This window comes from Episyrphus balteatus, chromosome 3 (genome assembly GCF_945859705.1).
Source record: "Episyrphus balteatus chromosome 3, idEpiBalt1.1, whole genome shotgun sequence".
Classification (NCBI taxonomy): Eukaryota; Metazoa; Arthropoda; class Insecta; order Diptera; family Syrphidae; genus Episyrphus; species Episyrphus balteatus.
Window position 1 is genome coordinate 130127585 of NC_079136.1, and position 15098 is coordinate 130142682.

Genomic DNA, 15098 nt, shown 5'->3' on the forward strand with positions numbered 1-15098 from the left:
ATATTTTATACTTACTGGTGCGATAGAGGTTCATTAAGTATAAATTGATCTGGCTTATACGGATGCAGCACCAATACCAATTGCTGACAATTCTGACCAGCAATATGAGCTGCTTCAATAGCGCCAGCAGATGCTCTTGTTTCTGAATCCATCACAAAGAATAGTACTCTTGCTTTCTCTTTGGCCCGATGTTCCAGTTCAATTAAATCTGGTGTCCAATCAGATACTTGCTGTTTTACAAATGTTCATATTTATATAAATATATTTCAATATAAGCTGAAAACTTACTGGATTATAGAAAGAAATTCCAAGTGATTCAAGGGCTGGTATTGCAACGTCTTTTCTCCATGTTGTTGGATTACAAGAACCTCCTAAGAAAACCTCAACTGGTGTTCCAGTGTCATTTGGTGAAGGAGCACTTGATGATGGGCAGTTGTTTTCTAGATCGGATTTTGTATTTTGATCATTTACTTTTGTACTTTTGTGACGTGATCTTTGAGTTCTATTTCCTGAACTCACAGGATTGCTATCCATATCATTTTCATCATCTCGAGCGTTAAGTATGTGTAATTTTTCATTTATCGGTGTAAAACTGGATGTTCTATGGAAGGAATAGGTATTTGTTATTAGTTTTGAAACGCGTTAATCAATGTTAATATGAAAATTTGTACCTAAAACGTTTTAAATCTGCAGCAAGAACACAAAATTCACCAAAGGTCAATCCATGCCACTGGCGGCTGCCTTTTCGGGCAAACATCTTTGCCGTTTGTAACATTTCGCTAACTAGAATCATAACATAAATAAATATTATTTTTAAAAAAATCATTTAATTTTCTTTTAAACAGTTTATTTACTTTGTCTTTCACTCGGGTTAAATTGAAGCTCGTGAAATAACTCTTGCACACGTTCGGCTGGAACTACATTGCATCTTGCCTTGGCTCTCCATGCATTTAATGCTTCACTGCGGGTAGTAAAAAAATAAAAAAAATTATTTTATCTTCATCATCTATTAGGTTAGATTTTTTTTTGTTTATGTGTGTAAAATGATGTTCTTATAATTTATTTAAGTAAACTACTCAATTTAATTAATTGTAAGTGTTTTGTCTAATAAAATATGATTATGGACTCTTAAATGAAACACTTAATAATGACATTTATTGTCATCACAAATATAAAAATGTTCCTCATTTGCCGCGACTAGATACTAACTTAATAAGCAATAAACTAGTTAGTTTAAATTTTTGAGATGGTATGACTCAATTTTAAATAATTGTAGTAGGTATCAGCATGGCAATAAAATTACACCAAATTTGTGATGAGTAAAAACTAATCAGAATGTTTTCTTAGTATTAAAACAAAAGTATAGTGAATAAGGTCTGGAAAATTTGGCTTTTGTTGTTTACAAAATTATTATGGTGAAATATTTAAGGAATGTTAGAAAAATAAACAAAACAATTTCTGATAGAACAGATAATACTTAACAAAAAATTAAACAAAGTACACTACGGGTCGTTGGATTAGATGCAACTCATATGCAACTCTTTACTTTTCAGTTTCAATTTGAAGAAATTGGCTGCAAAGTAGCATCAAATGCCTTTGTAGACCTATGGCAACAGAACTTTATAGAAACCAATGTATAGAAATTGGTTTGGTTGGCGTTTGAAATAGGCCAAGATATTTTGAAAACATTGAGTGGCAAAGTCTTATTGAAGTGAACAGCACTTCGGTTTTTTTGATGTTTCGATTTAATATTTAATTTGGAACTGAGATTTTGGCCCTAAACGACAAAAAAAAAAAACTGTTTCGAGAAAAAAGTTTGAAAAGGTATACAACAAAAAATGTATTACACTTGCCATGAAAAATATTACCAGAAATAATTAATTGTTGAAAATATGTCTAATTAAGTGAACTGCACTGTTTAATGTTTGGGATTACTGTCCATACATACTGATTAGATAGTATTGAAATCACTACAATCTTATAAATTTATAAATAAAAAAAAATAAAAAAGTAATGTTTTGAGATGTTGTTGTTGTAACATCATCAAATAAAAAAGTTTTTCTTTCAAATTTACACAAATTGGGATAAAACAAGCAAAATTAAGAGAACACTTTGAAAATATTTCTCTTAAGGATTTAAATATGAATAAATGCACTCTTACATGACTGTGGAGTTCAATGTTTTTTTGTCAAAGACATTTCCGCGCGCTTGGTTATTTTCTTATAATAAATGAATGAATGAAAGTTTACGATGAAATCATCGCCGCATTACTATAAAGGATTTTATCTTCGCAGACAATTTATATTATGTACTAATCTCAATGTTACAATGCGGATTTTAATTCTTAAATTTGTTTGTTCTTCGCTGAAAAAACAATCTTTGATTATTATAAATTTTGTCAATTAGTAAAAAAAAAAACAAAAAAAATGACAAATAAAATCACTAATCTTGCAAAATATGGTAACGTAACCCGATTATTACAGCATATAACAACTTGCGCCTACTTCATTTTTATTAATTTTTTCTTTTAACTAGCAAGTAGGCGATATTATAAATCATTAGACAAGTTTCCAAAGATCGCTCCCTGATCGTGGGCATCAAACACTCAAATTACTGCTGTAGTACCCCATTTTCATTTAAAAAAATCTATTTCTTTGCCGAATGCCGAAGAATGTTTTTTTTTTTTCATAAATAAAATATTATACACAAACTTAATCTAAAAATATCTACATGGCAGCAGTTCAAAATGCGATACAAAAGAGGACTGCGTCTATAATGTTGTGATGTCATGTTCAAACCAAATTCGGAAACGCATTTATAATTCAAAAATAGTGATGATGAGTAGTGTTAATGGGGCGGCTATAACAGGTTGTTTCTATTTTTTTTTTGTTTTTTTTTCCGATTGGATTGGAAGATTTGTTTGTTGATTTGATAAATTACGCTTAAGCTTATTTTACTGGTGACACAACTTTTTGAATAAAAACAAATTTAAATGTAGATAAGCTTAACGTTAATTAAGAGGTTAATATATTAAGAGGTCACCTTAAATTTGGCAGTGATGAGGGGTCGATCAAAAGACTTGTATGCTTAATGCCAAGGTTGAGTATTAGACAATTTTAGATGAACTATTGAAAATAACAAACGGTTTAATTCTGTTAAAAAAAATAGAGTAAGAGGATGATACTTAATGTTATAGTAAAAAGTATAGAGAACGGACCAACAGAAAAAAAACTGAAAAGTTGATTTTATCATTTAAAGAACGAAATCACATTTTTCAATTCGTGTGCTATTATCGTTCAAAATTTGCACCACGCACAAAAGTTTTCAACTAGAACTGTGCAATACCGTATGTATTCGTTACTAATATGGGGTATTTGCTTCAGTAACGGTGTTTTTTCTGTATGGTATTGTACCAGTAACGAAACATGAGTAACGAAATTGTTTACAAAAACAATATACTATGTTACGTATTATACAGAAAATATAAAAACAAATTGGAATTTAAAAGAAAAAACTATGTACCCATGTTATAACTTAACTAAAAGCTTACATTGAAATAAGTAATACAGGTTCTTTGAACTACAAAAGCAAGAACGTGGAACCCAGCATTTTGTATTTTACTGTCCAAGATTTCATGTCATCAGTTTATACGCTTAATAGCTTGAGCTAGCTGAACTTTGGATTCGTAATACATAAATTGAGTTTTGATATGTATTTATAAATTTGGCACAACATTCACGTCAAAATAAAAATGATTTGTAACATACTGTGGCGTATATGTAAAACAATTTGTGGGTCATCGTGGCGTATACTTTACTTTTTTTTTAGACTTTAATATTAATAATTATAACATTTTTGTTGCTGATTAAATAAAATCAAACCAATTAAGTTTGCATGGTCGTGCAGTATAATTAAACGATGTACTGGTTGCTAAACAACTTGAAACAATATTTTCAATGATCAAAATTTTACTGGTCGCTTTAGTCTTTTTTAAAGCTGACGCAACAGCTATCGCGCATAATACAAAACTATAAACGCGTTTTTCTGAAAGAGAACTTTTTGAGTTTTTACCTCAAAAAAATAATTGTCACATTGAGCTTTTACTTACAGCATTTTATTATATTTGCTTCTAGCAACTACGTACTGTTGGTATAATCACCGTAATATTTTCTTCATCAACTGCTTACCCTGCACAGAGTGTTCAAAAATTAAGTTCAAGAGCTCCGAACGCTTCACCGTGCGTCATTCAAAAGATTCGGAGAAATGATCGAACTCGAGATAACAATCAGTTATGACATTACAATCATGAAGAATGTAAAATGTAAAAAAGTGGGTCTCGAAATTCTGTGTCCCCGTCTGTCTCTATCTCAAGCTGAAACCTAAACCACCGACTTCAAACTTGCCATAGACCAAAATGGAAAAGGTTCGTTTTCAGGCTGTTATCGTTTTCACGATATTAATTCAAAAAAATGCATGAAATGTGGCAAATAAGTTCGTACTTTTGAAAAAAAAAAATACTTTCGAACCCTTATTAACTGTTTATTTGCCATTGAACCGATTTTCTAATAATTCTTCGTTATATAACAAATTTAATTGCAAACTTGGTTTGACCGTCAAAACTATTAAAAGAGCTGTTTTTGTAACTTTAAACTAGATTTTATATATTTATATTTTTTTTTTAATTCTTTTATAATTTTTTTTTAATATTCTTAGGAACTTTTTATCTAAAAGCAAGGACGTACGATTCAGTCGTTTATTTTACTTTATTATTATTAAAAAATCTAATTGAAACCAATATCATATGTTAATGTTTTTTTTTGAAATTTTTAATTGTAATATTATTTTTTATTTTCCAAAAAAAACTTTTGTTTAATACTAAAAAAGTATTTTTTACGACACAAAATGAGGTATCCTATGAGCATCTCAAATTTGCCAACTACTTGTTGTACGATTATATTTCTGTAATCAACAATTAAAAACATTCTTTATATATACTAAATGTTGCAAATAAATGATTTAAATAAAAAATAAATGCTAAAATAAAGGTGACAACATCTTTATTCACGCTAGAGACCATCAACAAAAAAGAAAGTTAAAAAAGAAACGATTTATTTTTTTTTTATTTTGTACTCGTCAACAACACCAAAACAACATGCATTAGACACACCAACCAGAAGAAAACCATCGGCAGCCCCCAAAGACTTATTTATTCCACAACAAGAGCCAACAACCAACCGCTAAATCGAATCGAAGATGAGGTCATAACTAATAATAAAACTGACTTGATGGTAGTGGGCTAAGAGAAAAACAGCTGGTTCAATATTGAGTACATTGCTTTTGTTCGGTCGGTCGTTCATTCGTTCGGTCCGGGTAGCTCTCTTTTTTTGGTATTTTACAATATAGAATCCAAACGAAAAGAGATCGATCGACGATGGCGATGATGATGGTGAAACAAATAAACAGCAACAGCCAGGCAGTCACATTCATTAGCTAGCTAGCTTGCTTGCTAGATACTCACAAACCAGAACGTGCGTCGTGTCGTCGATTTTGTTGAATGAGAGGCAGTAAAAGGAAGGAACCAAAAGTTAAATACACTACCTCTTCTCTTCCCATGACAATATGAATTTACAGCCAACTCCATTTTTTTAAGTCGTGCAATGTTTCTATACAATATCCGAATTGGCGACTGCAGCTCTAGATTAGGCGATAAGCTGCCTATGACTAGATAATATGTGTGTGTAATTGTTTGCTATCTAACTCTTGAGTGATATCGATTAAAAGCGAATAAATACCACCACTAAAAATACACCATGCACAATAATGTGGGACGAAAGAGAGGGGCTCGTTCGTTAGTTCTAACTTCCAAAGTATTTTATTCATACTACACTTTCAACGCCGCACCACTTCAAGAGCTCCTACCGTGTCCATAGTTGGCGTCGTCGTATGAAAGAATTGAACAATATAAAAACATCATTTTTTAATGATGTCATTGACAAAAGTAGACTTCTTATTATAAGCCAATCTAATATGCATTTCTTTTAAGTCTCCCCACGGGTTGATTTAGAACCAGCCATAATTCCAGAAGCTTGATTTAAAAATGACCCGATGCCTAGCTAGTCTCTCTTATGTGGCATTTTTTTTAACAGAAAAAGAACAAGTAAATGAGAGGTTATCAAGCGAATTTAAATTCAATAAAATTAAATGCGTACTGAAACTCAGTGTGACATAGCAAAGGTATAAAAATAAACGATTTGTAATTTGTCATCTACCTATTTTTATTTTCTTGAAGGGAGGTGAGTTAAATGTATACATTTTCAATTCTCTAGAGACAAAGGATATTGAAAATACATACCACCCGTAAATGGTATATAAAAAAAGTAACAATTTCGAATGAACAAGGAAAACATCTTTTGTTTGTAAACAGAACCAAAAACAAAAACAGAGACAGAAAAAAAAATTAAAATGAGACGAACAACAACATTCACCACAATGTCATGAGAAACTTAATGCATTCCGTTGCACTTCCGTCTTACATTGCAATAAGTTCATTGTAGACGCAATGTCGACTGCGGGGTGTCATGTGGAAAATATAATATTATTGCTGCGCTCGGCGGCGGCAGCGGCGCATAGGCTTTTGATTTTACACATAAAGAGTAGCTAGAGCAACAGCAGCATTTAATTTGTGTTCATCGAATGCATTTTTTGTTTTGTCATTTATTTTTGTTTTGTTTTTCACTTAAATTGATGCATGTAGCATGTTGTGTGATTTTGAAAATTACTCAATAAAATTGATAGTCTTGTTTTCCTTCATACATATATAAGAAATCAAGGTCGAGAGACGATTTTTCTTTCATTATTGTTATGACGTTTCTTTATAGTTGTAAGAATGTTATAATTTGTAATAAATTTGTGTCAATGCAGTTTTTGACGGAAGAAATGCAAAATTTAAATAGTCATTCCAATGCAATGTCAAATTAACAATTTCATTTTTTGTAAGTTTCTAATAGGGGTTTCTATTGGTAAAAAAACGTATTTATTTTTTTTATTTAATCAATCAAAATCTGATGTTTCGATCAGATAATAGAAGCTAAAAGGATCAAAACTCAGTTTTTTGACAGATTTAGATTTTTAAAAAATTGTTTTTTTTTTACCAACTGAAAACCCCATAAAAAAGCTGCCTTAAGCATTTTGTTCCTTTTAATAGAACTGGAAAGACTTTCAGTCCAGTTTTTTCAACTACCCTTCTTAACTGTTGTTCTATGATGTAAAAATCGATTAATAATTTTTACAATTTTAAAAGTGAGTGAATGGCCTGCAACAGTACATTTGTTTTCCAATAAGTTCAATGATTGAATAAGACGGAAATTATAGGGTCACTACGGCGTATGTGAAACTTTTTTATGGACAAATCTTAAGGCAATTTTGTTGTATTCTTGAATAGAACTAGTCTTCAACGAAAATCGGCTTTGAATAAAGCTATACTTTACTAAAGTAAAAAAAAGTTCAAAAACTCTCATAAAAGCTATAAACCATCTGTCGGCACACGGGTGCGAATTTGGCAGGACAAAAATAAAAAGTGGTCACAAAAAATTTTCTTTATAAGGGTGAAGATACATTTTTTTGGAATTGTGAATAGGATATTTGTATTCCTCGGAAAATTCTACATCAATTTCATATGTGATTCTCTATAAAATAGTGAGACCGAAAAAAGTTTTAGCGACATGAAAAAGTATAAACCAAATTCGCAAAAAAAAGGAGTGCCTACAGAGGGTTACATAATTATAATATTTCCAAAATTTTAAAAATTCAATAATGTCAAAATGTGTTTATTTGTACAAAAATCTCAGATCGATCATGTTCGTTTTTGGAAATTTATACACAAATGGATAAAATAAATCGTTTAAAATCTCGTTTGATTTTTTTTTTGCCTTGGAAGTAGAAGTAAAGTCAATTTTTAAAAGAGTTATTAATCAAATAGGTTTGCTTATTTGTTTCAAGTAACTTGATTTTTCTAGGAACGCAACCTTTAAACAAATTACAAAATAATAGAACCTCACAAAAAAAATTAATTTTTTTTAGCCCTGATTTTTCAATCGTCAGTTAGACTATCAGAAGAATAAATGTCAATATAAAAAAAAAACTTTTATTCCTAGGAATAAGCTCTAACTGAGGTTTATCTGACTATTGAAAAATTGGCCCTTAGTCTAATAAATAAATATTTAAGGTAAATAAAAATAATTTTGAACTTCAAAAATAATAATAAAAAATGATACATAACTAATCAAAACAAAAAGAACTTAATAAAAGTTACATGCAAAATACACAAATTAAGAAAAAGATAATGTAAAAAAGAAAAAAAAAAGGAAAAAAAAATAAAACGTACCCAATAAAATATTTTGCTTCAACTGTTGGTGCTTCTCGCGGGTTGTTAACATTTAAAGTTTGAGGCCGGACGGATGCCATCATAGCAGAAGTCGAACTGCTGCGGTATGTCGCCGTGGTTGTGGTCGTAGTTAGTATGCTGCATTCAGTAGTCGATCGAACAAGAGTATCGGAAGACTTGGTTTTCTTCGTTGATCCCATATTAATGATTTTTGTTTGTAAACTGAATTAAATATTAAATTTATCACAACTTTTGTCCTTTTTGTAGGTATTTTACTTTTTTTGAAAAGTTTCTTTTTTTTTTACTTGAGATTAAAAATTTTAAAGCAATAGTTTATGTGCAATAGCAGCAGCGGCAGCAACAACAAGATTGCTTTTATTTAGATTATTTTTCATTTTTGTTGTTGTTTAAAATATCTATGATTGTTTGTTGTTCACTCTCTTGGACGACGAAGATTAAAAATAAACATCAAATGACAGAATCACACTTCATTTTTTTTTTCAAAACTAAACACGAAAACAATACTTCTTGCCGATGAAAATCTGTTGTATGAAACAAAAAAAGAATAAAAAAAAATAAACATGTTTCTGTTCCATCCATATACGCAAAAGTAAATAAATTGCTTATTTGCCCGGTAGATAATTTAATTTTATATTTTTAGAAATGATCCACACGTTTCGGAAACACTGTTGTTCCAAGGTACAAAACACAGTCTCTCAGTTAGCGGCGCGTCAGTCAGTATAAAATTTTATGGGGAGATTTCATATATACGTGCTTTAAGCGCTAAAGCTACTTCTTTCTTTACCCTTCTTTACCAATCAAATATTATGACTATTGAGCTTAAGTCATTAAACACACAACAACAACAAAATAAATATAAATAAATAACCTTTCAGGAAATCAACAACTTAATAAAATAGGTTAGTTCTCCATATTTGTAAAATCAACAGAAGATATATATCATTTATTTTCCGCATTTAAGAAGAAGAATTTTTAAATTTATAATTGGCACAATAACTTTTTTGAAACCGCATTGCCTTCATTTCACTCACCAGACTGCAAGTCAAATCTAATCAAGTACGTCAGCACGTGTAATAATCCAAAATATCTTTTGAATTTTAAACATTTTGATACACTGGGCTGACTTGGGGTATTATCAGAATTTCAGTCTTTTTTTTTTGTTTATTAATAAAAAATAATTAAACAAATAATAAGAAAAAATAACCTTCGTTTAAATATTTCCGATTATTGGGATGGTTTGTTTATAGAACCGACGACGACGATGATGTACCAAACACATATAGGTGCGCAGTAATATAATAATAATTTTGGAAATCTTTTCTTGCTTTTTGAGCAGCAATATGGAAATATAGAGTTCATCCACGCGCGGAGATTCACGAAAGACTAACTTGTTCTTAATTTTCTAAAAGAGGAGAATTATAAACATGTGTGTCTAGTTGACGTTCTCGCTGGTTGTCGTCTGACGACGACGGCGGTGAAGGCGTCGGATTCAAAAATCGACACTCTCTTAAAAAGCACAACCAAACTCATTGTTAGCTCGCAGGTCTCGGAGAACAGTGCCACTCTAGACAGTTTAGAGATACTCAAAAGCTTAACGATTGGATTGTGCTTTGTTATTAATAATTTCTTCACCTAAACGCACATGCATATATGATATGTGTATACTCTGAAGTTGTAAGTGGATGGATAATCTTTATATCGCATTGATTGTAGATAGATATTTGTGTAGTCTATTGTGTCTTTCATGCATAAATGTTCAATGAAGTGAATTTGTTATGATTTCCGTTAAGAATTTTATTGTTCTGAAACGGATCACTTATAATTTTTTTTATGAATCATAAAAATGCAATACATTTTGCTTTTTCTTCGTTCTCAAGGCATTGAATTGATCTTGCATTAGCTGACGATGTCATGATCTTTGTTTGAATTGGAACAAATTAAAGCAATCCTACCTATGAATGGTGATACTTTTTGTATTTACGTGTACCAGGAATTTCAATTCGAATAATTTCTTTCTCATTTCTTATAAATATGGAATTTCTGTTTGAAAGAATAATATTTTAAATATTATTTTACAAGATTTTTATCAAGAGAATTCATCTAGCTTATTGTTTTATTTACTAAGCAAATACAGGCCAATATGTAAGAATGATTTCTTCATTTCGAAAAAAACTATTTGAAAAAAATATCTATATTATTTTTTTTTTTTTTTTTCAAAATCTGTTGATTGGATTAACTTGATTTAAAGTGCGTTGTGTTGATCGGAACAGGACATTGAACATTGACATTTGTGTGGCAAGTCAGAAACATCATTAAACACAAAGAACAGTTCTCAAGTACTAATCTGTTCTGGTTCAAAAACTCTAAAATGTGCCAGACGTCATTGAACAGCAAAAATAGAACAGTTTGGACTTTGAAAAATTCTAATGAGGTTAAAATTTCTTTTACAAAATTATGCTTAGTAACGCACACATGCTTTAATAGTAACATAAAGAGAATTTAGCTCAATTTTTTTCTTGAAATATTATGTTGGTAGAATTTTGAAAAGCAGAACTTTGAAAGCCAAAATAGCAAAGTTTTGAAGTCAGAATTTTGACCCACTCCCAAAACAAAAGAATATTGAACAGTAAAACTCTTTATTTTCTATTCGGTTAGCAATGCAATTAAACTAAACACACTTATAAATAGAACATCAAACTGAATTTTAGTTTTCTAATCACGAAAATAATCCTTATATTTTTTATTTTGCCGTTGTCGTTTAGTTTTTGTTTTTTTTTTTGGTTTGAGGATTTGTATTTAAAAGATTTGTATTTCTTTAAAACTATGTAGTTCATATGAAATTTGCATCAAAATATTGTATTGAAACAGTATTGCTTTAATTTAATATTTTTGAAGTTATTAATCATTAACTGAGAAGATCATAAAGTAATACTCATTAAATATCTTCTTCTTCTTCTTCCTTTTTCTCGGCGCTGTTATGATCTCGATGTCGAGGGGATCATAACCTTCCCACGTTACTGCTTCACACTAGTGATCCGCCTGTGGGGTTCGCCGGGTTGACCTCAGAAATCGGCGGCAAGCCTCCCGGTTTTGTATTGTTCCGTTTCTGAGGCCAACTGAATGCTGGTGTTTTTGCATTTGCTTGTACCAGGAGTTTTTAGGCCTACCTTTCTTTTTATTTCGTGTTGGATATCGTGTTAAATATCAATTGATTTAAGGACTATTAAATCTTCATTTATTTATACTTCATTTATCTCGATATGAAAGTCATATCACTATGTACCAACTGCGACTATTTTAAATCACATTTCTGTAACTTAGCCGACATAGCTTGTTATTCGCACCTGTAATACATTTCTACGTAATATCTTGATTAGTCGAATTTTTCGTAATTTTTAATTTTATACAAAAATTATTTTTTTGGCAATGTTATTCGATTCAAATTTATTTGCAAAAAAAAAATAAGATTTTGGTATGACATTGAAAAATTTGAAACGTAATTTCTAATACAAAAAAACATTTTATGGCATTTTTTGTTGTTGTAAAATAAGCTCTGCTACAAGGTTGTAGAACATAATTTTAATCAAAAATTATACAGGGTGTCCCAAAAGTAATGAATCAAACGAAATATGCTGATAGGCCAACTTTAGGGCTCTCAAAATTTGGTAACTTGTTCATCTCAAATCCTTACGGTTTTCGATTTAATGCGATTCTTGTGAAATTTCGAAAAATCCTGACTTTGCATCAGTATTTTGCCTCCTCCGCTCATAATTGATTTTTGTTTTTTACAATTCTTTCACTAAAACATTGCCTAATAATAAGAAATAATTAATTAATCAAAATATTTTTTATTACATATGCCATTTTGCTGTAAATTAATTAACAGTTCCATGTTTTTTAAAAAATCAATTTCTTACTTTTATTTGAGAGCAACACCGCAAAAAAAATTTGTACGGTGTGAGAATGGTTTATTATTTTAAAAAGTTGCCCTGTTATTCTAGTTTTCAAAAATGTATAAAAGTTTCCAAAGTTGCAGTTAGATCACAAAATATTACAATTTGAATTCAACAAAACAGGGATTTTCAGAGCAAAAATACAAACAAAAATAGAAGCTTTTGTTCAAAGAAAAATAAACAAATAACAGTTCGAGAAAATGTGTTTATTTTTGGTTGTTTTTTGTTCTGAAAAACCGTGTTTTGTTGAATTCAAATTGTAATATTTTGCGATCTAACTGCAACTTTGGAAACTTTTATACATTTTTGAAATCTAGAATAACAGGGCAACTTTTAAAAATAATAAACCATTCTCACACCGTACAAATTTTTTTTGCGGTGTTGCTCTCAAATAAAAGTTAGAAATAGATTTTTTATAAAACTTGAAACTGTTAGTTAATTTGCAGCTAAATGGCGTATGGAATAAAAAATATTTTGATTAATTAATCGTTCCTAATTATTTGGCAATGTTTTTGTAAAAGAATTTTAAAAAACAAAAATCAATTATGGGCGCAGGAAGCAAAATACTGTTGCAAAGTAGGGATTTTTCGAAATTTCACAAGAATCGCATTAAATCGAAAACCTTAAGGATTTGGGATGAAGAAGTTACCAAATTCTGAGAGCCCTTAAGATCCCCTATCAGCATACTTCGTTTGATCCATTACTTTTGGGACACCCCGTAGAAAAAAGATTTTAAGTTTGCCAAACTCTTTTATTATAATTTTAATAATCAATAGTTTTTTTTTCAAAATGTTTTTATGGCAGATCTTGAACTCTTGATTAAATTGTACACTCCAAAATTGTGTCACAAAAATATGTACCTACCTACTATGTAATTAGCAGAACCCAAATACTTCTAGATATGATAGTGTTCTATTAAAAAAAAAAAAAAATTGATAGTAGCAAAAATAAAATCCAAGCGAACCATATAAACTTGTATTAACTTTTTAACCTTTTTGCCTAATAGGATAAAATTTTAGTGACATCATATTTGGATAATGTAAATTATGACATTCTTTATTTTTTTCATATTTAATTAAATAAATTTAATTAAATAGACGTGACTGTTGCACCCGTTTAAACAAATTGTTTACCTGTAGCGATGGCTTCATAAAACAACGTTTGTTTATGACAGATCATTAATACAAACAATAATGATTTGATGTCATCGCTTTAAATGATTTGTTTTGTATTATTACATACAATTAGATGGCTAAAGAACTAATTTCAGGAAATTAGAAAGAAATGATTCACAAAATCATGATGATTGTGATTTTTTTTTTGCTGACTGGTGGATATACAACATTCCTACCAGATGTTTTAATAAAAGAATGGAGAAATCTACTTGATACATCTCCTACACCTAAGTTTCCTCAAATAATGATCTAATCTACGTATATTTATGGCACTAACTTTCACATTTTGGTCTTCCATTTGGGTGAAAGATGCGGTCAATGTGCCAATCATTGTAAGCGAAAGGTATAAACTATTTATCAGTGCACCACTCTGCCACAGACGACAAAGTTTAAGTTCAATGACCAGGAACCAAAGACTGTCTCGAGATATTAGAAGTAATTAAATGTTGCTTATTTAAAAAAACAAATTTTTTTTTTGTTTGTCTGTAAATGACAAGTTATTTTTCAATTCAATAAAATAGATTTTTATCGTTACTAAGCAAAGTATCAAAGTCTCGCGGTTCCTTTACTGCTCTGTGGTGACTAATCAATAGTAACAGACTCATGATTTTTTTTTCCTGATTTGGTTTGGAGTTCTTGATGGCTAACTGTGTGCTAGCTCAGTGAAACAAAAATAAACATTATGAAGTAAGTTGTTGCTTTGGAAGATCAGGTCTTGCCGTTGTCGTATATAGTCTCTCTATAAAATTGCTGTTGTGTATAGCAGCACTCAATAAAATTACGTCATTCGCTCAAAATAAACCTATGCTACTTTTACCTAGAGTTCCCTTAACTAAGCAAAATAAAGACAAGACAAGACAAAAAAAAAACAAGAACTTTTTACCTACCTTAGAAATTGTTTAACCATTCTCATTTTTTTTATTTCACATTGTTTCAAATGGATATTCTATTACACAGGCAATTATCGTAGAATAACAAGGCGGCACAATATTGTCTAATTAAATAATAATTATTTATTTAACTGTCAAGTATAATTTATGTATTATTTTATTTAATTATGAAGAAAAACACGATTGAAAACAAAAACGATGTATCTACTACATCTGTGTACTGAGGAACTGACATTTGAAAATGACAACTGCTTTCAGTAATGCGATGTTTTTCTATGTTTTTTTTTTATTATCACAAGGTTGGCCAGCTTGGAGTACTTAGTCAGAGATGTACAAATAAGTAATCAGCCCTATTGTGAGTTTCACGTGGAATGTTGAGTTTCGCCCGAAGGGAATTTACATTTTCCCCTAAACTAGTTTCTTGTTCGGCACCAAAATTTAAGTGAGAGAAGAGCTGTCGAATACCTCGCAAATTACCTGAAAAAAAAGTTGAAAGTAACGGGAGATGTTTGAACGTGAACAACTTTTCACCCGGAATTCACAATAGGGAAAAAGTGAAATTCAATTTTTCCGGGTGGAATCTTGTTCACCTGAAACTTACAAAAGGGCTGAATAATAGAGTTAACATCTACTGCTTAGTACTTGAAACTCCTTTGAACTACTTTTTCAATACAGC

The 15098-nt window shown here is 30.2% G+C and overlaps 1 protein-coding gene across 4 annotated transcripts in view; it reads right to left on the reverse strand.

Annotated features, from left to right (window-relative positions):
* LOC129916072 (uncharacterized) overlaps positions 1 to 15098 on the reverse strand; it is a 42138-nt gene that overhangs the window by 2252 nt on the left and 24788 nt on the right. For 2 of the 4 annotated variants that reach the window (XM_055995848.1, XM_055995847.1), the window contains exons 2-6: positions 8384 to 8925; positions 855 to 961; positions 672 to 783; positions 289 to 601; positions 16 to 230 (exon numbers count right to left, since the gene is read on the reverse strand). In XM_055995848.1, the coding sequence (XP_055851823.1) occupies positions 16 to 230; positions 289 to 601; positions 672 to 783; positions 855 to 961; positions 8384 to 8583 (947 nt within the window). In that variant the 5' untranslated portion in view covers positions 8584 to 8925. Of the gene's footprint in view, positions 1 to 15; positions 231 to 288; positions 602 to 671; positions 784 to 854; positions 962 to 8383; positions 10354 to 14419; positions 14629 to 15098 lie in introns of those variants that run through there. The other 2 variants (XM_055995849.1, XM_055995846.1) reach the window with 2 other exon arrangements.